Genomic DNA, 26,047 nt, shown 5'->3' with positions numbered 1-26,047 from the left:
TTTCATTACACAGAATGTTCAGTGTGGACAACCTCTCTTGACACAGTGTGGCCCTTAATTCATTTTTAATTCCTTTGAGGCTTGAAAAAGACCTCTCCCGATCAGTTAGTGACCATTAAACTAAGAAATAACCGCAAGATTGCCTCCACATTAGGGAAGGCTATACGAATTTTTTCCTTGTATATAAGTTGATAAAGGTCAGTACTGGCCTATGGTTTTGACTCAAGTACAAGTGAAAGTGCAAAAGTTCATCAGTAAGTTTCATGTCAACATCTTCTGGGTGTACTGACAACAACTTTGCTGAATTTCTTCCTTAGATGCTGTCAGATTAGCAAGAAAGGAAAATATTTGTGCAACATCATTGTACACAGTGTTCATTTAGTATAGAAATAAGGATTTTATCCTAAACTTTTCTCTTGAAGAGAGTTCATCTAAGCCAGGCATCATTTCCTTGCTGTTTCCTTACTCTTTGTCTCCTTGTGACAGTTCTATAGTTAACATTTGGTAACGTGGCTTTTGCTTCTTGCTTAGGCTCATCAAAATCTTCTCTACTTTGGCTTAAAAAATCCTGAAGTGAACGTATAAACATGCACAAGTACTTAGTAACAGTTCTGATTTCTGCATGGCTTTCCTGACCTTGTGAAAATGATGTAGCACACGGGTTCAATTATGCAGCATAAACACAAATTCCAGTTCTCCCATTTTCTGCAAAAGATTGCTAGCTTGAAGCTTGGTATTACCCTTCTCATTAACATCAGAGTACACATGAGTAAGGGCCTCGGTCAACTTATCTATCTCACTGCTTTCCTGGAAGGACAAAATCAATACAGAAATCAATGCTAGTGTCGAGTTATTGGCTTAAGACAGTATTATTCTGAAATGGAGTGCAGGGAACATTACTGAAGGGTTGTTTAGAGACTAGAGTTCGTTATGACAGCATGTGCATTAAAGGCCTATGACAGTGTCAAAAATATTATACACCTATGCCGGAGGTCTCCTAGATTTTGAGGCCCTAGGCTTCAGTCTGCCAAGCCTATGAGTAAATCCGGCACTGAGTAGAAGCCTCTCTATACATTGTTTTAAGAATAGATATGATAGGGCCCACGAGGCTAGGAAGGAGTAAACTCAGCAAGAGACAAATTAAGTATGAGGACCAGGAGCTAAGACTTAGCCTCTGCAACTACCAACAGGGAAGTACATACAGGCTACCATCCACGCTACACCCGGTGGGTGTGGGTGTGTTGGTTATCGTAGTGGTGGAGGTGATGGTTGTAGTGCTGCTGTTGCTATTTTTCTGTTAGATGTTTATGGTTGCTCTGACCAGTATGGTCATAAAATTATTTTATATGTGGGATCGAGTCGTTAGGCCATGTAACGATCGCAACATGCTCTGTTAAGTCCCACGCGGTGGTTACTACTCACCACACATGCCTCCTCACTTTCTCCTTCCTGTATTTACCTAGCTGTGTTTATTGAGGTTGAACTACAGTTCTTGTACCGGTCTCTGACTGTCATAGAACATTTGCTCTTTTCTTGCAACACTGAATTTACCTCAGTTCATTTCAAAGTCTTTCTCCCAGCCCTGAGATGTACCACCACTCCCTCAAGGATGCCACCCACATTAGTTATTTAGGCCGAAGGCTAAATAACTATTTACTGCTAGGTGACCAGAAACAGAAGGTGGATAGTTCTATTCTCTACAGTTTCCCAAATTTAGTTTATTCTATTTCTCTATTAGCCTAACGATAAACAGTTTTTGTTACTATGCTACAGAGTATTTTTGTTTATTCCTAATTACATCTCCCAGTTTTGCGGCCTTTCAAAGACGTCAGGTCGAATTCATTCACTCCTCATAGATTTTGTTACTAATTTTTGATACCAGTCAGGCATATTTTTGTTTTCTTTTAGTAGCGGCTCCATGCTGAAGCAGCACACTCGAGGATCGGTTTTACATGGGTTGTGGATAATGAACTGATGGATTCTTTGTTAATTTTTAAAGTTAATTCTAGTTTACCTTGCATTGCTTATGTTATTCAGCTTTGATGAGAAAATGTTAATTGCGATGATGTTACTTCCTGATGGCTCTGTTGTTGCATTACTGTGTTGGCTCTGTTGATAATAATAATCCTACAAATACATGATACAACTTATACAGACCATAACTGACAAATAACAAAAAGGCACAATACCGTGACTGGAACAATACACAAATAACCCGCACATAAAAGAGAGAAGCTTACGACGACGTTTCGGTCCGACTTGGACCATTCACAAAGTCACACTAACAGAGGTTAGGTTAGGTTAGGTAAGATTCGTCAGGAAACAGGACAAATATTTACTGCCGCGGGTCTTAGTCAGATGATGACCCGCCTTTGGAGCTTTTGGTCATCTGACCGAGGCCTTCCGCTGGCTTACCGGTCCACCCCTTTAAAAATTATGGTCATTTATAACCAGAGGTGGAGCAGGACGGCTATATATAGGCAGGAAGAGGTGGTAGTAGTAGTAGTAGTAGTACAAGAATTGTATATTATACCGACAGGATGAAATTAAGACACATGCACAACGCCCGGGCATCCCCATCGTAGACGTTTCGCCATCCAGCCAGCCACTGGATGGCGAAACGTCCACAACAAAGACAACCAGACGCCGCACATGTGTCTTAATTTCAACAGTAGTTGTAGTAGAAGAAGAAGAGGTAGTAGTAGTGGTAGCGGAAGAAGTGGGAAATAAGGAAGACGAGCCAGTCAAATACAAAGGAAGGGGAGCACTGCAAGAGAGCTAGATACCCACAGAGGGAGAGCAAGCGCACAGAGGTGCGTGAAAGGGGAAGTGGTGAAATAAAATAAATGAAGAAGGAACAGAAACACGAGACAGGAGAGAGAAAGACAACCCAGAGGAGAAAAGGAGAGAGGAAAGGGGAAGAGGAAGAAGAAAAAGAAAAAGAAAAAGTGAGGATTCAGGTTAAGTCACGGGTGTTCTGAAGTTTGGAGCATTTTACAATGTAGTGGGAGAGGAAGTCATCTACAGAGACGAAGCCAGGGCTAAGGTTCATACAAGGAAAGTTGTGTATTAGAGAGGATTCAACTAGACGGCGACTACTACCACCTCTTCCTGCCTATATATAGCCGTCCTGCTCCACCTCTGTTAGTGTGACTTTGTGAATGGTCCAAGTCGGACCGAAACGTCGTCGTAAGCTTCTCTCTTTTATGTGCGGTTTATTTGTGTAGTGTACCATAACTGACGTCAATGACACACTATATAGAAAGCCCCTTGCTATGCTCAGCAGTTCAGGCAAATTAGATTAATTTTGTCCCCAGGATGCGACTCACACCAGTCGGCTAACACCCAGATACCTATTTACTGCTAGGTGAACAGGGACAGAAGGTGTCTTAAGAAAACACGCTCTAGTGTTTCCACCCGTATCGAAGATCAGTACCTAATCAGCTGGGCTGTGGTTCTTCCGTCGGTTTACGTGCGGCCAGCAATAACAGCCTGGTTGACCAGTCCCTGATCCACCACGAAGCCTGGTCTCAGTCCGGGCCGCGGGGGCGTTGGCCCCCGAATCCCTCTTCAGATATACGGACCTCAGTGTGTGAGCCGAGTGCGCTACCAACCGAGCTATTACTGCGTGATGGTACTGTTGTATTACGCTGTGTGACAGCTGTTACATTACTGTCTGAGGGCTCTGTTAGCATTACCCTTTGTGCAGGCTCTGTTGCATTAAGTTAATATTCTGTATTTTAGAAGGAAGTGCATCAATTAACACTAAAAATTTACACGAGTTGATAAAAGATGTAGTTGTCTTTCCCTAATTATGCTTGCCGGGGGTCGAGGTATAGCTCCTTGCCTTAACTCTAAACCATTTATCGATCGGCTTACTGATACCTGGCATGTACTTCTCTGTATCATGTTCAAATTAATAAATAAATAAAAAATAAATAAATAAATGCCAGAACCTGTTTGTGCTTATTCATGAAACTGTATGGTGTCTTTCTTCACCTCGTAGCTTAGTGGCAGCTCGATGTTCACAGCCGAAGGACCTGGATTCAATCTTGGGCGAGGTGAATCTGTAGGCAAGTATCTTAATACCTACCGCCCATATTAACCTAGCAGTAGGTACCTAAGAATTAGTCTATTGTTGTGGCTCTTAGCCTGGAAGAGGACCTAAGGATTTTCTTGGGTTATTACGGTTTAACCTAAGCTTATAGTGACCATAACTAGGCGAAGTTAGTAGTGAAATGTTTTTCACCTAGCTGTTAGTAACAGCATTTCACATATTATGTACAGTGATGAATTTAAGCAGGAGTATACTGGGACGGCTGCATCTGCTCTTGTTACAACCTCCCTAGATAAGAACTCTAGCAATTATATGGAGTTATGCATAAGAATTAATAACTAGGTGTTTATGCTGGAAACTAAATTATTTGCCGTCCTAAAGGCACTAAGTTTTAATTAACTTTTGACACTGAGCTTGACTCTTTGGTTACCAATCGACCCATGGCACCTAAAGTCAGTTCCTGACCAGCCGGGCTGTGGCTCATGCGTCGGTTTACTGCAGCCAGCAGTAGCAGCTTGGTTGATCAGGCACTCATCCACCACGAGGCCTGGTCACGGACCCGGCCGCGGGGGAATTGGGTTTAAAAGCCCCTCTAGGTATACCTCACTCACATAATGAATCTAGCAACATGCTCACTGGAGAAGCCAGGTATAGATATTCAAAAATCAGAGAAAGAGGAATTAATATGCAATTTTTATGGATTTCATGATCACTGAATTACGCCACGATAAAAGCTGATAAGTTAGCCAAATAAAGTACTCTGAAGGAAAATGTAGAATATAACGGTACATCCGTGTCTAGTATTAGTAATAATAGCCGGAGAGAAGTAAATAATGAAAGTGAATGTTATAGGAATGTAGTTAGCAGCCTGAGTAGATATATCACTGTATTGTATGTTAACGGAGCAACTTGCAATGTATTGTATGTTTACGGAGCAACTTGTCATGTATTGTATGTTTACGGAGCAACTTACAATGTATTGTATGTTTACGGAGCAACTTACAATATATTGTATGTTTACGGAGCAACTTACAATGTATTGTATGTTTACGGAGCAACTTGCAATGTATTGTATGTTTGCGGAGCAACTTACAATGTATTGTATGTTTACGGAGCAACTTGCAATGTATTGTATGTTTACGGAGCAACTTGCAATGTATTGTATGTTTACGGAGCAACTTGCAATGATTGTATGTTAACGGAGCAACTTGCAATGTATTGTATGTTTACGGAGCAACTTGCAATGTATTGTATGTTTACGGAGAAACTTGCAATGTGAACAGACTAACTAATGTAGTAACCAGGCTTAGGTTTGGTTACAAGTGCTGGTAGTTAGGCAGACAAACAAATGAAGAGCAAACTAAATGCAAAGTATATTGTCATCCTTATGGTAACTTCAGTACTGTGCTTCACTGTCCACTTATTGAGGAATATAGAGATAGACGATACAGTAATCTATGTAATATGTCGAGGAATCTAATTAATGAAACTAAGATACCAGACATCAAGCAGATGTCTTGAATTTGCTTGCCACAGATAAGACATTTGTAGATATAAATCCAGATGCACTCCTCTTAAACTTTTTATAGGCCTGGTTCCTAAGTGTTTTGTCTATCTGTTAACCCTTTTGGGGTCTACTTCCAAGGCTTTTTATGTATCCATATGCTCTTGCGCTACTGTCAACAAGATGAATATGAGGTATACATGGAGTAAACCTGGAGAGAGTTTCGGGGGTCAGCCCCCGCGGCCTGGTCTATGACCAAGCCTCGCAGTGGATCAGGGCCTGATCAACCAGGCTGTTACTGCCAGCTGCAAGCAAACCGACGTACGAACCACAGCCCAGCTGGTCAGGTACTGACTTTAGGTGCCTGTCAAACACCTTGAAGACGGTCATGGGTCTACCGGTAATCCCCCTTATGTATGCTGGGAGACAGTTGAGCAGTCTTGGGCCCCTAACACTTGTTGTGCTGTCTCTTAGCGTACTCGTGGAGCCTCTACTTTTCATGGGGGGGATGTTGCATCTCCCGCCAAGTCTTTTCCTTTCATAGGGAGTGATTTTTGTGTATAGATTTGGGACTAGTCCCTCTAGGATTTTTCAAGTGTATAGTATCATGTATCTTTCTCGCCTGCGTTCTAGAGAGTACAAATCAAGGGACTTCAACCGTTTCCAGTAATTTAGGTGCTGTATCGTACTTATGCGTGCCATGAAAGTTCTCTGTACATTTTCCAGGTCCGCAATTTCGCCTGCCTTGAATGGGGCAGTTAGTATACAGCAATATTTCAGCCTAGAGACGTCAAGTGATTTGAAGAGAATCATCATGGGCTTCATATCCCTAGTTTTGATGGGTCTCATTATCCATCCTATCCTTTTCCTAGCAGATGTGTTAGATACATTGTTGTGATCTTTGAAAGTGAGTTCCTCTGACATTATTACTCCCAGGTCCTTCACATTAGTTTTTCGCCCTATTGTGTGGATGGAATTTGTTTTATACTCCCATACAGTTTTATTTCCTCGAGTTTTCCATATCAGAGTAATTGAAATTTGTCTTCATTAAACTTCATATTGTTTTCTGCGGCCCATTTAAAGATTTGGTAGATGTCCGTTTGGAGATTTGCAGTGTCGTCGATGGATGATACTGTTATGTAAATTCGGGTATCATCGGCAAAGGAAGACACGGTGCTGTGGCTTACATCTCTGTCTGTGTCAGATATGAGGATGAGGAACAGGATGGGAGCGAGTACTGTGCCTTGTGGAACAGCTTTTCACTGTAACCGCCTCTGACTTTACACTGTTTACTATTACTCTTTGTGTTCTGTCTGTTAGGAAGTTATAGCTCCATCTACCAATTTTTCCTGTTATTCCTTTATCATGCATTTTGTGTGTATTACACCATGATCGCACTTGTCAAAGGCTTTCGCAAAGTCTGTGTATACTACATCTGCATTTTGTTTGTCCTCCATAGCATCCAAGACCATGTCATAGTGGTCCAATAGTTGGGACAGGCAGAAGCGACCTGCTGTAAACCCATGCTGTTCTGGGTTTTGTAACTGATGGGTATCTAATGGGTGGCGATTTTGCTTTTTAGAATCCTTTCAAAGGTTTTCATGATGTCAAATGTTAGTGCTATCATTGGTCTTCAGATGCATGATAGAACTGATAAATTGGCTATGCTTTCAAAGAGGGGGTAGATTACAATCTTGAGTTGTCGGTTAGTAGTTTGAGAACAATAATACGAAAAGAACTTCAATTGAACTTTATTGACTTAAGACTTAGGAAGATTGACACAAGTCAGTCCATCTATCATCATTCCATCATGCAGGAGGAGCCACATGTCTATGGTGCATCCAACAAAATAAGCAGACTCTTGGATGTCACTACCGCCCGGCTCCGGCTGGGTTACAAGTATCTTCGGCAGGTTAAATCACCACCACCAGATGTAGACCAAACGAAATGTAAACTTTGCCAGATGGACTATTGTCACACCCTGCGTCATTATGTATTGGAGTGCGATAAAATTAATGAATTTAGAGACAACTCACTCAGAAATATTCAAGAAATGCCAAAGTATTTTATCCATAATGGTATATTACAGACCATTCTGGAGAAATACCCTGACTTTGTTAGCTGTAATTAATGCATTACCACGTGTGTGTGTGTGTGTGTGTGTGTGTGTGTGTGTGTGTGTGTGTGTGTGTGGGTGTGCGTGCTTGTGTGTATGCATATATTAGTACGCTCATGTGCATGTGTCTGTGCGTGCGCCCTCATGTGTGTATGTGTGTGCGCGCGCGCTCGTGTGGGTGTATGACCCACTTAATATTTGTATTTATAACTCATTACAATTGTGACCAGGTGTGGACGTATCAGTGGCTCATTACTTTGTAATTTGTTCATGACTGTAACCATGTATAGGAGTGAGGCTGATTCATTACCTTTGTAACTTTCCCTGATTGTGACCAGATCTACCTGGAGTTCATTACCTTTGTAACTAGTTCAGCTATCATAACTTTGGGGTCCAGTCCCTGGACCCATGATGTACCTCTGTAATCTTTTGACTACCGCCCACAGGATGGGTATGGGGTGCATAATAAACATATTAAACTAACTATCGGTCTGTAATTCTTTGCAATTGCTTTACTGCCAACTTTGTGGAGTGGGACTATGTCTGTTGTTTTTAGTGACTGTGGGAGACCCTTGTGGCCATACTCTCTCTTCATAGGATGCTAAAGGCACATGAAAAGGGCTTGTTGCAGTTCTTGATAGCTCGGAGTTCCATGAGTTTGCTCCAGGGGCGGAGTGCATTTATTGCTTTTTCAAAGTCTTGTGGTGTTAGGATAATATCAGAGATTTTTTAGTTAACCAAATTTTCAGTCTTGGTCCTAAAAAAAAAATAATTTAGATTGTCGACGGCTGACTAAACGCTGAGTTATATTGGGGCTTCAGTATCTCACTCATTTCTTTGCTGTCATCTCTGTAAGTCCCATCTTGTCAGAACAGGGGTCCAATACTGGATGTTGTTTTTGCCCTAGATTACGCATAAGAAAAGAAGTATTTTGGGTTTCTTTCAATTTCATTTATCGCTTTAAGTTCTTCCTGAGTTTCTTGTCTCCTGCATGATTCCTTAAGTTTAAGTTTGATATTGGCTATTTCTCTGACCAGTGCCTCTTTTCGTATTTCAGATGTATTGGCCTCTTTCAACAGCTCTGTGATTCTTCGACTTCGCCTGTATAAGGAGCATCTCTCTCACTCTCTAGTTTACATGTTTTTTTTCTTGAAGGAATGTACCTTGAGCATACCTCAAGTGCCACAGGGTTAATTCTTTCTAGGCAAAGGTTAGGTTCCGTATTGTTTAGGAAATCTTCTCAGCTTGTTTCATTTAGGACATGTTTGATTTGATCCCACTGTATGTTTTTGTTACTGAGGTCGAATTTGATGAAGGTACCCTCATAAGGTGGTAATAAATAGTGAAGACACCTTATACTATAGTATAATCGAAACAAAACCTTCATGGTGGGTGTGGGAAAACTGTGTAGCCCACTGTGAGGCATTTCTAGGCTGGAGGCATGTTTGCGTGGGAGTTTGTGTTGGTGAGAGTGAACGGTACGTGTCAAGGTTGCATAATATTATCTTGCTTGTTTAAACTCTTGATAACAAACAAACGAACAAAATTTATTTCTGTAAAGTGGAGTTCAGTACATTATACATTTAGAATAATAGACATTCATAAATTACTTTATAGACTTTAATTAGTTTAAGTTCTTTATTACACACTCCATACCCATCCTGTGGGCGGTAATCATAAGATTTCAGAGGTACATAATGGGTACCATAAAGTTTTGATAGATGAACAAGTTACATTTGCAATGAACTATATATGTATTTATATCTGGTTACAATCGTAATGAGTTATTTGTGCAAACATGAATTAGGTCACACACACACACACACCCAAGTTTAAGTGGTAATGTGTTGTATACAGTGGGCAAAACCAGGGTATATTTCCTGAATGGTTGGTAGTATACCTCTGTGGATAAAATACTTTGATATTTCTTGAACCTTTCTGAGTTGTCTCTGAATTCATTAATTTTATACCAAGGTGTCACAATTGTTCATCTGGCAAAGTTTACATTTCATTTGGGCTACATCTATAAATTGTGATTTCATTACCTTTGTAAATTGTGAGTTCATTACCTTTGTAACTTGTTCAGCTATGAAAACTTTGAGGTCCAGTCCCTGGACCCATTATGTACCTCTGTAATCTTTTGACTGCCGTCCACAGGATGGGTATGGGGTGCATAATAAAGATATTAAGCTAAAAAAAATTACATCTTGTGATGGTGATTTAATCTCCCAGAGATACTGGTAACCCAGCCGGAGCAGGATGGTAAGTTCAGGTACAGGTACACATGAATACAGTTACATGAATTATGATACAGAGCAGCATATGTGTACATTACCTAGGATAACCCACAAAAGTCAGACAAAATGGCTTATTTCCAGTGACATCCAAGAATCTGCTTATTATGTTGGATGCAACATAAACATGGGGCTTCTCCTACATGACAGAATGATGATCATGATAGATGGATTGATTGGTGTCAATCTCACTTAGTTTTAAGTCAATGAAGTTCAGTTGAGGTTCTTTTCGTATTACTGTTCTCATACTGCTAACTAACATCCCAAGATTGTAGTCTGCTCCATCTTTGAAGGCATATTATTTGCCAGTTCATCAGTTATATCATGCATCTGGAGACCAATGTGAGACGGAATCCACAGGTGCATTCCAACGCCACCGTCCACAGTCCTACCATACCTGTGTCTGGTTTCTGACACAAGCATGAAACAATTGGTACTTAAGGAGTTGAGAACATTTATGAATGACAAAGAATCAAGTTACGATTAAAGTATCAAACTTTGATACATGGATGCATTTGAGTGCACGGAGTATGGCAAACAGTTCAGTTTGAAGGGTAAAGGCTTCGGACAGGCACCTAAGTCAGTACCTGATCAGCAAGGCTGTGTTTCGTACGTTGGTTTACGTGCGGCCTACAGTAACAGCCTGGTTGATCAGGCCCTGATTCACCATGAGGCCTGGTCACAGACCGGGCCACTGTGGCGTTGATCCCCCAAAACCTCTCCAGGTATATGCCAGGTAATTCAATAAAAAATATAATTACTGATACATTAAGGATGATGTCTAACATTTTTACGTAAATTTCCTAAATTTAGAACCTATAAATGTGATGCTATTTGGCTTCTTCGAGAAATGTTAAGTGAAGGGGGTGGAACAGCCGGGGAACTGACGCTGCAGAGAGACTCCATAATGAATTTAATGTGTGAGCACCGGACTGAACTGTGCAGTGTAATCAGGCGTTCTCGAAGATCAGTTGCTGTATATCGGCCTCAATCTGTAATTTAGAAATTGCTGACACGTTCCTGCTGAAGAACTGGGATAGTGTGAAAACCCTTACAATTCGGCAACAAGGATGGAAAAATAGAGGGCTCCAATCCTTCCCAGCAACACACCTTAGCTAAGTGATACTTACCCATAATGTACAGTAGTTTTTACTTTGGTCATTGTAAATTCTAGCTGTTAGGGTAATGTTAGCACGTGTTCCATCAGCATTAATTATCTTCCTGTGACAAATGGCAAATTAATGTGTATAAAATTTATTGTTCTAATGATATGGTTAGGAGAAAACTTTCCCTCGTCTCTGTAAAAATATTCCTATTAACCATTTCTAACAGTCAGGGCCTAAAATCATATACAGTCCACATTATTTCATAATTTACCATTACTGGTATTAATGTTTAATATTGTAATTATTAATTTAATGTTAGGTCTAGCCTTTTTTGTGGGAGTGGTAGGGAGTGGGCATCGAGGGAGTGACAGTTCGGCGATCTACTGTGACTAAGTCCCACTTATCTCACCCAAATTACTGGCAGGTAATAATTCAGAAAATACCCTTTAAATCTCCTGCAGGTAATTTTCCACAGATGAAGCTAGGTACCTGAGTTGAAGGAATGATAGAACAAGAGCAAGGACAGTATTAGATGAAAGACAGAGTTTCAGGAATTGTTCAGAATAATGAATTGTTTTCAGCATCACATTAGGGTAGGGAGAAGTTTTGTAACGGTAGCATTGAAGTAGGTGGCGGATAGGGAGACTGGAATCTTCAGGCAGAATTCCAGATTTTAGGTCATTTTATGTACAATGACGTTTTACACAGAATCACAGCTGTGGTTCGTACGCTGGAATACGTGCAGCCAGCAGTAACAGCCTGGTTGATCAGGCACTGATCCACCATGAGGCCTGGTCACAGACCGGGCCGCGGGGGCGTTGACCCCCGGAACTCTCTCCAGGTAAACTCCAAGTAAACACGGGGAAAACCATAGAGGGGAGTAAAAAAAAAAACTACTTTCTTCTTAAAGTTTGTATGGAGGTTCCCCAGGGGTTGTTTCCTCGTAAGTTTGATTGATTTCCATGTTTTGTGGCTAATATCCATTCCACTTATGTTGCCCCACCCGTTTAACTTATTGGCTGTTTCATCAGGCTGGTGATGTGGTTCATTGGGTTTGGTTAGGACAATATCTCTGGTTTGGATGTTCCAGGTGTGTTCCAGGTCTTCTTCATTATCACCTCTCATTTCATTGAATCTGCCATTATAATACAGTTGTTTAGACTTCCTTATAAGTTTGGTAAGTGCTGCCGTTAAGTTTTTGGCTTGTTCTTTAGCTATTAAACCCAATCTATATTGTTTTTCATATGTTCCTTAGCCATGGACCTAAGGATGGTATTTGTTAGCCATGGGCTACCTAGTATCTTTGTTGTGATCTGCTTAGTTTTAATTAATAAGACAATGTCTATTGTAAAAGCTTTGCATTTTTTTTGCAGAAAACAAGAAACTTTATTGGTATTTTTTTTCCGCAGTCATTGAATTTCTGTATACTGACTTATTCAGTCAGTAGGAATAAAATTACTAGAGGATTTTCTGAAGTGTGCAGAGTGCTGGCGCACTCAGCGCACACTGAGGTCCGTAGTTCGAATCCCCGGTCCGGCTGGAAAACATTAGGCTGCCCCTGTTCACCCATTAGTATAAAATGGGTACCTGGGTGTTAGTCGATTGGTGTGGGTCGCATCCTGGGACAAAACTGACCTAATTTGCCTGAAATGCTCAGCGTAACAAACGGCTTTCTATATAGTAGTATGTCATTGATGTCAGCTAGAGTAAGAATAAGAAGAATAAGAATTTTTATTTTGACATGATACAGGGTTGTACAGAGGAATATAAAAGTTGGGTGTACATGCCAAAAGCCCCATGGTATGCAGAGCATTTCGGGCAAAACTTAGAAATTAACTTAAGATTAGGAAGGCAATAATAGTTCATATGGTCATTAGATAAGTTACACTGAGTATAAGAGAATTTAATATTCTATTAGGTAATGCTACATGGCTTTGATAAATCTAGTAGAGAATAATTATACTATTGAATTAGTTTATAAAGATTACAGTACTACAATAGAACAATTTAAAACAATTTACAATATGATGTATTACAATTTAGTATTATTTAAAACAATGAAATGTAGACATCCTAATTTTGAAGTAGTGGGTAAGTGGCTGAGCACTCCTCACCACAATATGAGTAGCTTTTGAGTAGCTGGTTGTGATTAGGTACGGTTTGTCTGGTTAATTTTGGGTGATAGGATAATTTCTTAGTAGGGCCTTAAAATGATTTGCAAACAGGGGTCCTTTAGTGTGTTCTGGCAATGAATTCCAGATCTTCGGGCCTTTTATGTGCGTAGCATTTTTGCATAGGGAGAGATGGACACAAGGGATATCGAAGAATGATTTGTCTCTCGTATTATGGCTGTGTGTTTTGTTATAGTTACTAAGGAGAAGTTTGAGAGGAGAGTTTATATTTGAGTATAGTGTTATGTGCATGTAGCAGGCACAATAATAAGTGTGGATGTTTTGTATATTAAGCAAGTTATGACTTTTGAGAAGCGGTGAGTGTGTTGTCTAATGCAGAAGTTAGTAATCAATCGTACTACAGCTTTATTATTATTATTATTATTATTATTATTATTATTATTATTATTATTATTATAGCAGTATATGTGTAGAGAACTTGGGATAACCCAAAAAGTCAGACAAAGTGACTTATTTCCATTGGGGTCCTATGCAACAATAAATATTCAGGGAAGCAAGTCGTTGTTTGAATGACAATTACTGTGCGAGAGTCAATGGGTATATAAAGGTGTTTAAATACCTGTAACCTGTAAGCAGATATTGGGAAAGCAGAAATTGATACCAGTGTAAGAAACATCAACTGTACCTTAGTGCCCTGATGAAACAAAACTAAGTTAAAGATGTTTACACATAGCAATATTTATCTCGAGCTGTCAACATTACTGTTAGATGTAACATTTTTGTCAACACGGACTCGGATAAATTACATTTGAATTTTTAAGTAATAATTCTGATTGAATAATGCTTACTTAACTTAAACTGTATGTTGCATCAGCTAGGAATTCCTATGTTCTTGCCTTCTACCATCAGCACCCCATAGGCATACAACACTGAATGATGTGCACAGGCTTATTTTTTTTGTAAATATAATAATAATAATAACAATAATTTATGAGCCAATAGAATGCAGCGACAGAAAGGGGGAGGAGTGATTTTTTTTTTTTTAGCTAACACACATGTAAATATAAATAACTCTTTTTACCTTATTCCTAGTAAATATCCTTTATAGTATAATAATAAGATATCTCCTATATTGTATAATAATAGGGTATTAAAAGGACCCCAATAGAAATAAGTCACTGTCTGACTTTTCTGGGTTATCCCAGGTTCTCTACACATATGCTGCTATGTATGAAAACCTTTGTAACTGTATTTGTGTATACCTGAATAAACTTATTTACTTACTTATTTTAAGGGTAAACCTTACTGAAATCTCGCTTATCATCACAACACTAAAGAACAAGATAGGGGACCTAAATAACTTACCACTACTCAATGAAAAGCAGGGGTGTCACTAGCACGTTAAGAGACAATACAGTAAGTGTCAGGGGCCTGAGACTGTTCAACTGCCTCCCAGCATACATAAGTGGGATTACCAATAGACCCCTGGCTGTCTTCAAGCAGGCACTGGACAAGCACCTAAAGTCGGTACCTGACCAGCCGGGCTGTGACTCGTACGTTGGATTGCGTGCAGCCAGCAGTAACAGCCTGGTTGATCAGGCTCTGATCCACCATGAGACCTGGTCACAGACCGGGCCGCGGGGGGTTGACCCCCGGAACTCTCTCCAGATAAACGCCAGGTATAAAGAAGCTTCTCATGTGTTGTCACCAATTATTGCAACTTTTTAACAAATCCATTGAATCTTCCACCTTCCCATCCATACTCAAGACAGTAAGAGTCACTCCGATCCTCAAAGGAGGTGATCCAACTGAATCGAACAGTTATAGGCCTATATCAAACCTGCCCTTACTAAAATCTTCGAAAAATTAATACACAAACAAGTCTACTCCTACTTCGTATCCCACAACATACTCAATCAACCCTTGTCAGTTTGGGTTCAGACCGAAAAAAAAGTACTAATGATGCTATTATACATATGCTTGAACTAATATACTCTGCACTCGAGAAAAATGAATTTCTCCTGGGACTGTTCATAGACTTACGAAAAGCTTTTGATACAATTGACCATGACCTTTTGCACCAAAAACTTGAACATTACAGGGTCAGAGGACACTCGATTACCCAATGGAAATAAAGGACCCCAATGGAAATAAGTCACTGTCTGACTTTTTTGGGTTATCCTAGGTTCTCTACACATATGCTGCTATGTACGATAATTCTATGTAACTGTATTTGTGTATACCTGAATAAACTTACTTACTTATAACAATAGAACCCAGTATGTATGCACAAATGGAGCCTGTTCCACTACCCAACCTGTTCTTGTTGGAGTCCCACAGAGGAGCGTTCTTGGCCCACTTCTCTTTCTCATTTACATCAATGACCTACCAAACGCATCTAATCTCCTTTAACCCATTTTATTTGCAGAGGACACAACTTATGTATTTTCTCACCCAAACTCAACCGTACTAACAAACACAGTAAATGTTGAACTGCTAAAAATATCTACTTGGGTGATTACCAACAAACTTACTCTTAATATAGACAAAACCTACTTCATGCTTTTCGGAAACAGAGCTTCAAATGCACAGCTAAACATATTGATAAATGGTTCATCTATCTCGAGACAGGCAGAGGGCAAATTTCTAGGTCTCCACCTTGACTGCAGTCTCAAATTTCAGACACACATACAGCAAATTTCCAAGAAAGTCTCCAAAAGAGTAGGCATTCTTTCAAAAATACGTTGCTATGTACCACAATCAGCTCTTCTAGCTTTGTACCACTCTCTCATTTACCCTTACCTCACCATAGAAAATCACCTTAAGCTTTAATAACCCAGCAAAAAACTGCAGTGTGATTGATTACTAACTCCTGCATTAGACAACACACTCCACCACTTTTCAAGTTTTAACCTGCTAAATATACAAAACATCCACACTTATTATTGTACCTACTACATACACAGAACACTATACTCTAATGTAAACCCTCCTCTCAAACTCCTTGATAACTATAACAGAACACACAACCATAATACGAGACAGATCACTCTTCGATATTCATCGTGTTCATCTCTCCCTATATAAAAATACTATGCACGTAAAAGGCCCGAAGATCTGGAATTCATTGCCAGAACAAACTAAAGGACATCTGTCTGCAAATCAGTTTAAGGCCCAAATAAGAAATCACCTCATCACCCAATATTAACCAGACAAACCATACATAACCACTACCAGTTTCTCAAAAGCTACTCATATTGTGCTGATGAATGCTCAACCACTTACTACTTCGAAATTAGGATATCTGTTCTTTTCATTGTTTTAAACAGTTGTAGATTGTAATACAGTACATCATAATGTAAATTGTTCCACTGTAATACCAAATTTCATTGTTTTAAATAGTACTGAACTGTAATACATCACATTGTAAATTGTTTTAAATTGTTACATTTTAATACTGTAATCTTTATTAACTAATTCAATAGAGTAAAGTCTCTCCTAGACTTATCAAAACCATGTAGCATCAACTGACATAACATTCAATTCTCCTGTACTTACTCTAATTCATCTAATGACCATATAAACTATGTGTTATTGACTTACTGTTCTTAAGTTAATCTTTAAGTTTACCCGAAATGTTCAGCATACAGAGGGGCTTTTGGCATGTACACCCAGCTATTATATTCCTCTGTACAACCATATAATTTGTCAAAATAAAAAATCTAAATCTAAATCTAATCTAAAATATGACTCAATGAATGGACAGGAAGACTGCACGGTTACTCAGATATCTAGAGGAAATTCATTTTATATTATTGTCCTGAGTCTACTAGCTGACAACGCAGAGTTGTTATCTATTCCCTATTTACAGGACTATGCCTTCACCAGTTTATCAGTGCTATTATACATTTGAAGGGCGTGAATTTAAAAGTAAAGTGAGTGCTGGAGTGTGCCGAGGCGGGTGGCTGCTCTCACACGTCATGGACGCAGCATTGTGGGAGTATCGACGTTTGTTTCTGCTATCAGTCAGCTGAGTGAAGCTTGTTTATCACTGGCCTGACCTGGCAAAGTGTCGCACGTTTCTGTATGTCTGCGAGGTAGGTCACTTGTCTAAGGCACGTGAGATATCTGAGTGCACGTAGCAAGTCGTAAGATAGGTTGGCAAGACCTGAGGTAGTGAGAGGAAGCATAGCACAGTGTTAGTAGCCAGGAGTGTGTGTACTTCACTCTACCTACCTAAACCCGGCACTCAGGGATGTACTATATTACAGCCTCTAGAGTGCCTGTCAGTCTCATATATGCTTGGCACTGAGTAATACAATGCTCTTAGCTCTTCAGTTCTCATAGTATCCTAAAGTGTCACGTAAATTAACTACGTTAACATGGAGAACCTATTTAACATTCTCAGCCTCAGTTGACCTTGGTACAGTGTCTTTGCCCTCAAATATTTACCATGTATATACTGTATAATTAGATATATCCAGATTTCATTTCAGAGAGTACAACCACCATATAATTTGTTTAAATACAAGTATTAGTATATAGTTATTACTGTAATAGCTAGGCTGCTAATAATAAGATATTACAAGGACCCCATTGAGAATAAGTCATTGTGACTTTTTTGAGTTATCCGAAATAATTTATACGTATGTTACTGTGTATGATAATTGCAAATTGCAATCACATAAACTTGTGTAACTGTACTTATGTGTAAATGTACCAAAATAAACTTGTTTATATTTTTCATTCTCCTTTATGTTATATTTTTAATGTAAGAACAAAAGAATGAAGGAGCACTGCAGCAGGCATACTGGCTGATGCTAAGCACTTACAAGTCACACCCACCCACATCCACATTGTACCACCATCCACACCTGTAGTATCACAAAATGATACTACACGAGTATCACTAAGTGATACTACTACTGATAATGCCTGGGGGTTTGTTTTGCTTATTTATAACTATGGCTAAGCCATTGCTTCCCAGTATCTTTTCTAAATATGAATTTCTCAAACTTTAATTCATTGCTGTGAGTCCTGTCTTACCTGGAGTTTACGTGGAGAGGGTTTCATGGGTCCACGCCCCTGCGGCCCGGTCTGAGACCAGGCCTCATGGTGGATCAGGGTCTGATCAACCAGGCTGTTACTGCTGACCACACACAAGGTAACGTATGAACCACAACCTGGGTGGTCAGGTACTGACTTTAGGTGCCTGTCCAGTGCCTTCTTGAACACAGCCAGGGGTCTATTGATAATCTCCCTTATGTATACTGGGAGGCAGTTGAACAGTCTTGGGTCCCGGACATTTATTGTGTTGTCTCTCTATGCACTCGTGGTGCCCCTGCTTTTCATCGGGGGAATGTTGCATCTCCTGCCGAGTCTTTTCCTTTCATAGGGAGTGATTTTCGTGTGCAGGTTTGGTGCCAATCCCTCCAGGGCCTTCATTTGAAATTTTCAGCATGCTTTGTGTATCCCCTTTATTTATTCCTGTTTTTCATTTGTACACTTCACTCGTATCTCCTCAAATTCTACGTCTTTCCAAAGAGTGCAAGTTCAGTGCCTTCAGCCTTTTTTTTTTTTTTTTTTAAAGAAGAGGTTTCTGATACATGAAATCATCTCTGTCTCTGTTCTTTGTATAGTTTCAAGTGCATTTGTCTATCCTCTAATGTAGAGACCAGAACTGAGAAGTACAGTGGACCCCTGCATAACGATTACCTCCGAATGCGACCAATTATGTAAGTGTATTTATGTAAGTGCGTTTGTACGTGTATGTTTGGGGGTCTGAAATGGACTAATCTACTTCACAATATTTCTTATGGGAACAAATTCGGTCAGTACTGGCACCTGAACATACTTCTGGAGTGAAAAAATATCGTTAACTGGGGGTCCACTGTATAATCATAATGAGGTCTAACCAAAGATATATAAAGCTGAAGTATAACCTTAGGACTTCTATTATTTATACTTGATATGAAGCCAAAAATCAATTAGCTTTATTGCGGTCACACATGAATTATTGTTTCGGCTTTAAATTTCTGCTAACCAGACCTCCTAGATGTTTTTTGTTAAGTAAAAGGACACACATGCAACTAATGTGACATTTTATTGTGGCAACATTTCACTCTCCTGGAGCTTTATCAAGCTTTTTACAAACAATACACAGACACGGTATATATAGGCTTAGAGCGAGGTGTAGTACTAGTGGTGGTAGTAGTAGTAATATTAGTTGTAGTAATACAATATGATAGAACAATCAACTTGCACATGAGTAAAAGGTTATAAAAGCTATTACTTGGGTATCATAAAAATAGGTTAGACAGGTATTTCTGTTGGAGGTTGGATTAGAGAAGGTCTGTATTAGTGTTCATCCTCTGTAATGTGCTTGTGTAGTATTAGCAGGAGAGACTGTGATGGCAGGGTTTAATGTTTTCAGGAGTACTCTCACTAAGACTTCAGAGATGATGAAGCTGCCTTTGTTTTGTTTAATTGTGTTAGAAACAGTCATTGATGCTGATTCAAGGCACTTTCATCTACAGAAATTAGTTTCTTTGATCACTAATTGGGTGTCCCTGAATTTCATGAGATGATTGGTGGAATTTCGATGTTGTACACAGGTATTGTTCAAGTTATTGTTCCTGCATGCATTAATGTGTTCATTGAGGCATGTTTCAAGGTATCTTGTTGTTTTACCTACATAAATCCTGTTGCAGCCTCCGCAGGGTATAGTGTAAACCCTTGCATTGACTGGTTCATAATGCTTGGATTTTGTCCTGGTTAGATCCTTCATTGAAGTGCTGGAAGTGATGACGACTCTAGTGTTAGCTTGTGCTAGTACTTTAGAAACGTTCAGTGCAACCTGGCTGTTGGGAAGAATTATAACTTTGTTAGGAGTGGTGTTGATGTGTGGAGAAATTAATGATCTGAAGAGCTCCTTTCTTTCAGTCTTTGATGAAAAAGGAAGGAAAATGTAAATCAGTGAAGGTTTGGTGAATATATGTACATTCCTCATCCTAACCAGGACAAAATCCAAGCACCCATTACTTGTGTTTGATTTGTTGGCGTGTTTGGAGTTTTGGGAATCCTTTAAAGTGAATGTTTACTGTACGTTATGGGGAAGTGTTTGTTTCTGGTGAATATCTTTATGCTACTGTGTTGCCAGGCAGTTGCAATGCAATATTTGACATTCACGAGTACATGCCCTTGTATTGTAAACCAAAAATGTCACTTTTTTGTAGAATATAACTTCTATCTTTTTTTTTTTTTTTTTTACTCTTTACAGGCAGAATGGGTGGGAGTCACAGACGTGGTGTGCGAATCCTCTTGATTGGGGATGCAGGTGTAGGAAAAACCTCTCTTATACTCTCCTTAGTTTCCGAGGAATTTCCTGAACAAGTTCCCCCACGAGCAGAAGAAATAACAATCCCCCCAGATGTGACCCCAGAAAAAGTCCCCACACATATTGTAGATTATTCTGGTAAGTTTTTATCTAAGGTACATCATTCCTAATTGATTTTTTGTTATTTCTATTACTGGCAATATATAATTGTCACAAGAATTATTTATTGTATTGGTGACAGTGGGAATATTGGAGCCATGAAAATAAGTTACGGGGGACAGAGCAACTAATTTTGGAAAATCTGGAAGTGAAAAAAAAAGTTATACTTTTTAGAAAAGAAATAAAAAGATTGTAAAATAAATAAGGATAACTATTAAAGCAAGTTACCAGTTCATTCATATAATGCATGCATACATACTGTACATACATTATTTAACACACTAGCCATCTCCCGCTGAGGTATGACCCTGGTAGGTTTAGCGCTTCTTTTTGATTATAATAATCCCATTGAAGTAGGATGACCCAAAAAAGAGGAAACACATTCACCATCATTCATTCAATCACTGTCTTACCAGATGTATACTGACAACACAGTTCAGATAACTCTCCGAACTGCAAAATCCTCACCCATCCTTCAGAGTGCAGGTACTAGATTTCCCCATTTACATGGTCATACATATATGCATACATACACATACAGGACATGTGATGGAGCTTCAGCGTGTCATAAACATCTGTCAGTGGTAGAAGGAAACTCGTATGTAGCTGAAAGTTAGACACAGGGATGTCAGGAAATACAGTATTTCTCATGTCAGGGTGGTTGAAGAAGTAGTGGATGCAAACTCATACATAGTTTTAAGAATAGGTATGATAGGGTCCATGAGGCTAGGAGATAATGAATTTGGCAAGCAGCAAGTTGAGAGGCGGAGCTAGAGGTAGGACTCGGCCTCTGTAACCACATATGTACTAGTATAGGTGAGTATGTGCATACATATGTATATACTTACATACGTGCATACATACGTATATACTTACATATGTGCATACATACATATGCATGAATGCATGCAGCAGCAAGGTTGATTTGCAGTTGACCATCGGTTAACACAAATCGGCAGAACAAATGTGAAAAATAAGGTTGTTTTTTCCTGTAAATTGGCAAGGAATGTAATATAGCATTATGTGGAGCAAAGAACATATTGGAAAAAATAGGGTTATATTTAGGACACTCAAATTTCCCAAACAATTTTCTTTTTCTATTATACTAGGTAAAAATTAGTACAGTAGCATAGTATAACTTACCATACATTCTGGCAATGTTTTCTTATTAATGTGGAAAGGTATGGAGAGGACTAATGTGAGCCTCCTGGGCTGAGGTGGATGGTTGATTCTCTTGCACAAGAAACACAGGCAGTCTCCATCACACATGCACCCCCCCCCCCCATCAAAGCATTTCAGAGAGTTCCACTTTCTTCAGTGCAGTCATAGATTTATGCTTATTCTTATTTTTCTTGGCACCTCCAGTATTACTAGTATCCCTCTTGGGTGTCATGGTAATATCCAGAGAAGATGGAGTGGTGAAAATGTAAAATTGTTTGATAACCAGTGCATGAGGCAGGTACCCAGAAAATGATTGTAGGCTGTGAGAGTGGACCCACCTACCCAAACTGAGTGAAGATGGGAAAAATTCCATGACATATACTTTATTACTATTCAGATTTTGTACATAACTTGATGCTGTGGACACTAGGGGTGTAGAAGAGTATCGGTATCTTTGGTCATCGGCTAATTTTAATGGTGTTATACGAGGCTTACCATATGTATTAATATCAAAGGTATTCTGTTTTAAAATATTAATTTTCATATGGTAACCACTGCATCACACTTATTTTGCCACAGTACTGAAAGGTTTGTCATACATATATTCCATGTCTTCATTGCAGAACGGGAGCAAAGTGTTGATCAGTTACGCTCCGAGATAAATCGATCTGATGTCATATGTGTGGTCTACAGTGTTGAGGATGAGGACACATTAGACAGAGTCACTTGCCATTGGCTACCCTTAATCAGATCAACTTTAGGCCAGCAGCACCATATTCCAGTCATCCTAGTTGGCAATAAAGTTGACCTTGTAGATTATTCTACCATGGAAGTAAGTTCTGTATTATATTATGTATTTATCAGCACATTGGCATTTTCTCACCAAAGCAGGGTGCCTCCAAAAAGTAAAATACATTCTGTACTTGTATTTTTATTTTTTTTTTTTTAACATGATAGCTGTCTCCCACTGAGGCAGGTTGACCCCCAAAAAAACACTTTTGCCATCATTCAGCACTTTCACCATTATTCAGCACTTTCAGCATCATTCACACAATATCACTGTCTTTGCAGAGGCACCCAGATGTGACAGTTTAGATGTCACTCCAAACAGCCAATATCCCAAACCCCTCCTTTAAAGTGCAGGCATTGTACTTTTCACCTCCAGGACTCAAATTTGGCTAACCGATTTCCCTGAATCCCTTCACAAAATATTACCCTGCTCACACTCCAACAGCTCGTCAGGTCCCAAAAACCATTCGTCTCCATTCACTCCTATCTAACACACTCACATATGCCTGCTGTACGTCCAGGCCCCTTGCACACAAAATCTTGTTTTTTTGGTGTTAGTCCTCAAATGGTCACCTCTAATTATGATGAAATGATTGAAAGTTAACAAAAATTTGGGACCCTTCAGAGAGGTATACAAGCAAATGATATTTGGAATCCTAAGGCATGGCCACTATTTCATAAACCCTTTCACTGTCTCCCATGTAAACCTGTCATTGATGCAAGTGTTTCTCATGTAGATCTATGTTTAAGCACAGCTCTCTCAAATATGCTGAGTGGTAAATTTTGGTATAGAGATGAGAGAATGGGTCTGTGCAGTGATTGTGCACAGTATTAAAAAATCCTGACCCAAGCAGTGCATGAGTGGAAAAGCAAACCTTTTACTTTGTGTTTGGTTTAAAATAGCAACTTTAAGGTGTTTTCTAGGGTGTTTTTATTGGCTGTTTCTTGGTATCGATTATTAGAATGGAAGATGAGATGATTTTGGTCAGTTACAGACCAGAAGTAGCTTGAAATAGAACTCAGAGTGGTGGGAATATTAAATTTTTTACAATTTTCCTGGGGAAGAGTAAGCCTCCCTCCCCTTTCGTGGCATGAATTATGAAGTTTTACTAGCTGTGCTTCAATTATTGGGATGGTCTAAACCATGACCGATCATTCTTGGCTATATTTTATTATCTGAGAAATAGGATAAAACTTAAATTTCTTTGTGTATACCTTTTGATAAGGTAATCATAAATATCTTATTTACTCTGATGTCAGTGATGTAATTGTATATATAATATATGGTGTCAGCTTTGTTTATTGGTACATTCTTGCACTTAACTATATTTCACATTTGAAGGGCCTCTACAGTAATTATAATTTGGATATTCATGTTTTTATATTTACTGTTAAAATTCTTAAATTTTCTTGCAGATTGTATTGCAGACTATGATGGAATATCCAGAAATCGAGACGTGCGTTGAAGTAAGAGCTTAGTAGATTATTTGTTTTTGTGGTCTGTGAGAGTTGCATATATCCTCATTAGAATGAGAACTGGAGTGATGGAAAAGCATGATTAGAGATGTGGAGTGTGTCAGTACTGTTCTGTTTACATAAATGAGTTACATAATTATTGTCAGCATGTTGAAAGTGATTAGAAAAACTAAGAGAATCTTGGTGTTTGATGGAGATGGAATGTCTCCTCATGTTATGTTTGTTTAACCCTTTGACTGTTTCGGCCGTATATATACGTCTTACGAGGTACTGTGTTTGACGTATATATACTACTCATAAATTCTAGCGGCTTCAAATCAAGCAGGAGAAAGCTGGTAGGCCCACATGTGAGAGAATGGGTCTGTGTGGTCAGCGTGCACCATATAAAAAAATCCTGGAGCACGCAGTGCATAATGAGAAAAAAAACCTGACCGTTTTTTTTTTTTTTAATTAAAATGCCGACTTTGTGGTCTATTTTCGTATAGTATTTATGGTTGTATTCTTGTTTTCTTGGTCTCATTTGATAGAATGGAAAACATATTATTGAAATAGAGATGATTTTGATTGGTTTTTGTTTGATATTTGCCGATGTTCAAAAGTAAACAAATGATGTCATTGTCCAATAAATGTCCAACTAGCCATTCTGATATGCAATCATGAATAGGTTGACATTATTTGTACAATTATTACAATATTGCAGTAGTCTGCATAAGAGTAAATCTTCTATTTTTTGTTTGAATAAAAATTCAAAATAGAAAGCAAGAGTAATATCAGAGGAGCCTTGAGACGTGACTGATGAACAAAGAAAATGTTATTTTAGAGCCAGGAATGTCTGCATTGTTCATTCTGGACCTTATTTTGAAATTGTCATATTTTTTAATTTTTGTGAAATTGGCCAAATTGCAAATTTCTGACCACGTTATTAGGTAGTTGAAATCAGTAAATGGGCAGTTTCTTGTACTCAATCGATAGGAAAAATGGAGTTTTAAAGAAATAGCTATGAGTTTGGTCGACTGGAACAATGGAATTAGCCGAAAACAGGGATCAAAGTGGGCGAAATCGCCGATTTGTAAATATCGCCGAGGTCGCTAACTTCGCGAGAGCGTAATTCCGTTAGTTTTGTATCAAATTTCTTTTCTTTTTTTTTTTTGGTGTCATTACAATCGGGAAAAGATTCTCTATCATTTCATAAGATAATTTTTTTTTTTTTTTTTTTTTTTGCGACACCAGGAGGCACCTCAGGATTGGGGGTTGTGACAGTCAAAGGGTTAAGCTCTTCAGTGTTTTATAATACAGTGGACCCCCGGTTAACGAACTTTTTTCATTCCAGTAGTATGTTCAGGTGCCATTACTGACCGAATTTTTTCCCATAAGGAATATTGTGAAGTAGATTAGTCCATTTCAGACCCCCAAACATACACGTACACACGCACTTACATAAATACACTTACATAATTGGTCGCATTTGGAGGTGATTGTTAAGCGGGGGTCCACTGTATTGTCATTCTGAAAGAAATGTGGTGCTTGATAATGAAGAGTTGCTAGTGCACTGTAAGTTCTGGTGAGTGAGAATGTCACTTTTAATGTGAATACTGTAATGTTCAAGAAGCCTTGAGAAAGCATAACATGTTTCAGTTTTTTTGTATATGTAAAAACACACACATGCCAAAAAATGAATTATTCATTATAGAAAGTACTCACTGGTAACATTAAATGTACGTATTTTTTTAAATTGTGGTCTTCGTGAAGGTAGCTGAAGTATACCATAGTATAAAAAATGCTTCAGTAAAGTGAAGGTAAATAAAAAACTACAAGGATCATTGCATACTGATTAAGGCACTTTATAACACAAAGATATAGGCATTTTGGTAAAAGTTTAATAGATACAGTACTTGCATTTATTTTCCTCAAAGAAAC

The 26,047-nt window shown here is 38.9% G+C and overlaps 2 protein-coding genes across 2 annotated transcripts in view; one reads left to right on the top strand and one right to left on the bottom strand.

The window, feature by feature from the left end:
• The window catches only part of LOC128696786 (uncharacterized), a 45,419-nt gene extending 27,137 nt beyond the window's left edge, over nt 1-18,282 (bottom strand). The window contains exons 1-2 of the mRNA XM_070095993.1: nt 18,256-18,282; nt 467-568 (exon numbers count right to left, since the gene is read on the bottom strand). Of these exons, the coding sequence (XP_069952094.1) occupies nt 467-568; nt 18,256-18,282 (129 nt within the window). The remainder of the gene's footprint in view (nt 1-466; nt 569-18,255) is intronic.
• Nucleotides 17,661-26,047, top strand: part of LOC138854199 (mitochondrial Rho GTPase-like) — a 10,757-nt gene continuing 2,370 nt past the window's right edge. Inside the window, exons 1-4 of the mRNA XM_070095992.1 lie at nt 17,661-18,373; nt 20,489-20,683; nt 22,489-22,697; nt 24,071-24,121. Coding sequence (XP_069952093.1) covers nt 18,322-18,373; nt 20,489-20,683; nt 22,489-22,697; nt 24,071-24,121 — 507 coding nt within the window. The 5' untranslated portion in view covers nt 17,661-18,321. The remainder of the gene's footprint in view (nt 18,374-20,488; nt 20,684-22,488; nt 22,698-24,070; nt 24,122-26,047) is intronic.

This window comes from Cherax quadricarinatus, chromosome 52 (assembly GCF_038502225.1).
Source record: "Cherax quadricarinatus isolate ZL_2023a chromosome 52, ASM3850222v1, whole genome shotgun sequence".
Lineage (NCBI taxonomy): Eukaryota > Metazoa > Arthropoda > Malacostraca > Decapoda > Parastacidae > Cherax > Cherax quadricarinatus.
This window is presented reverse-complemented; position numbering and strand designations above follow the sequence as displayed.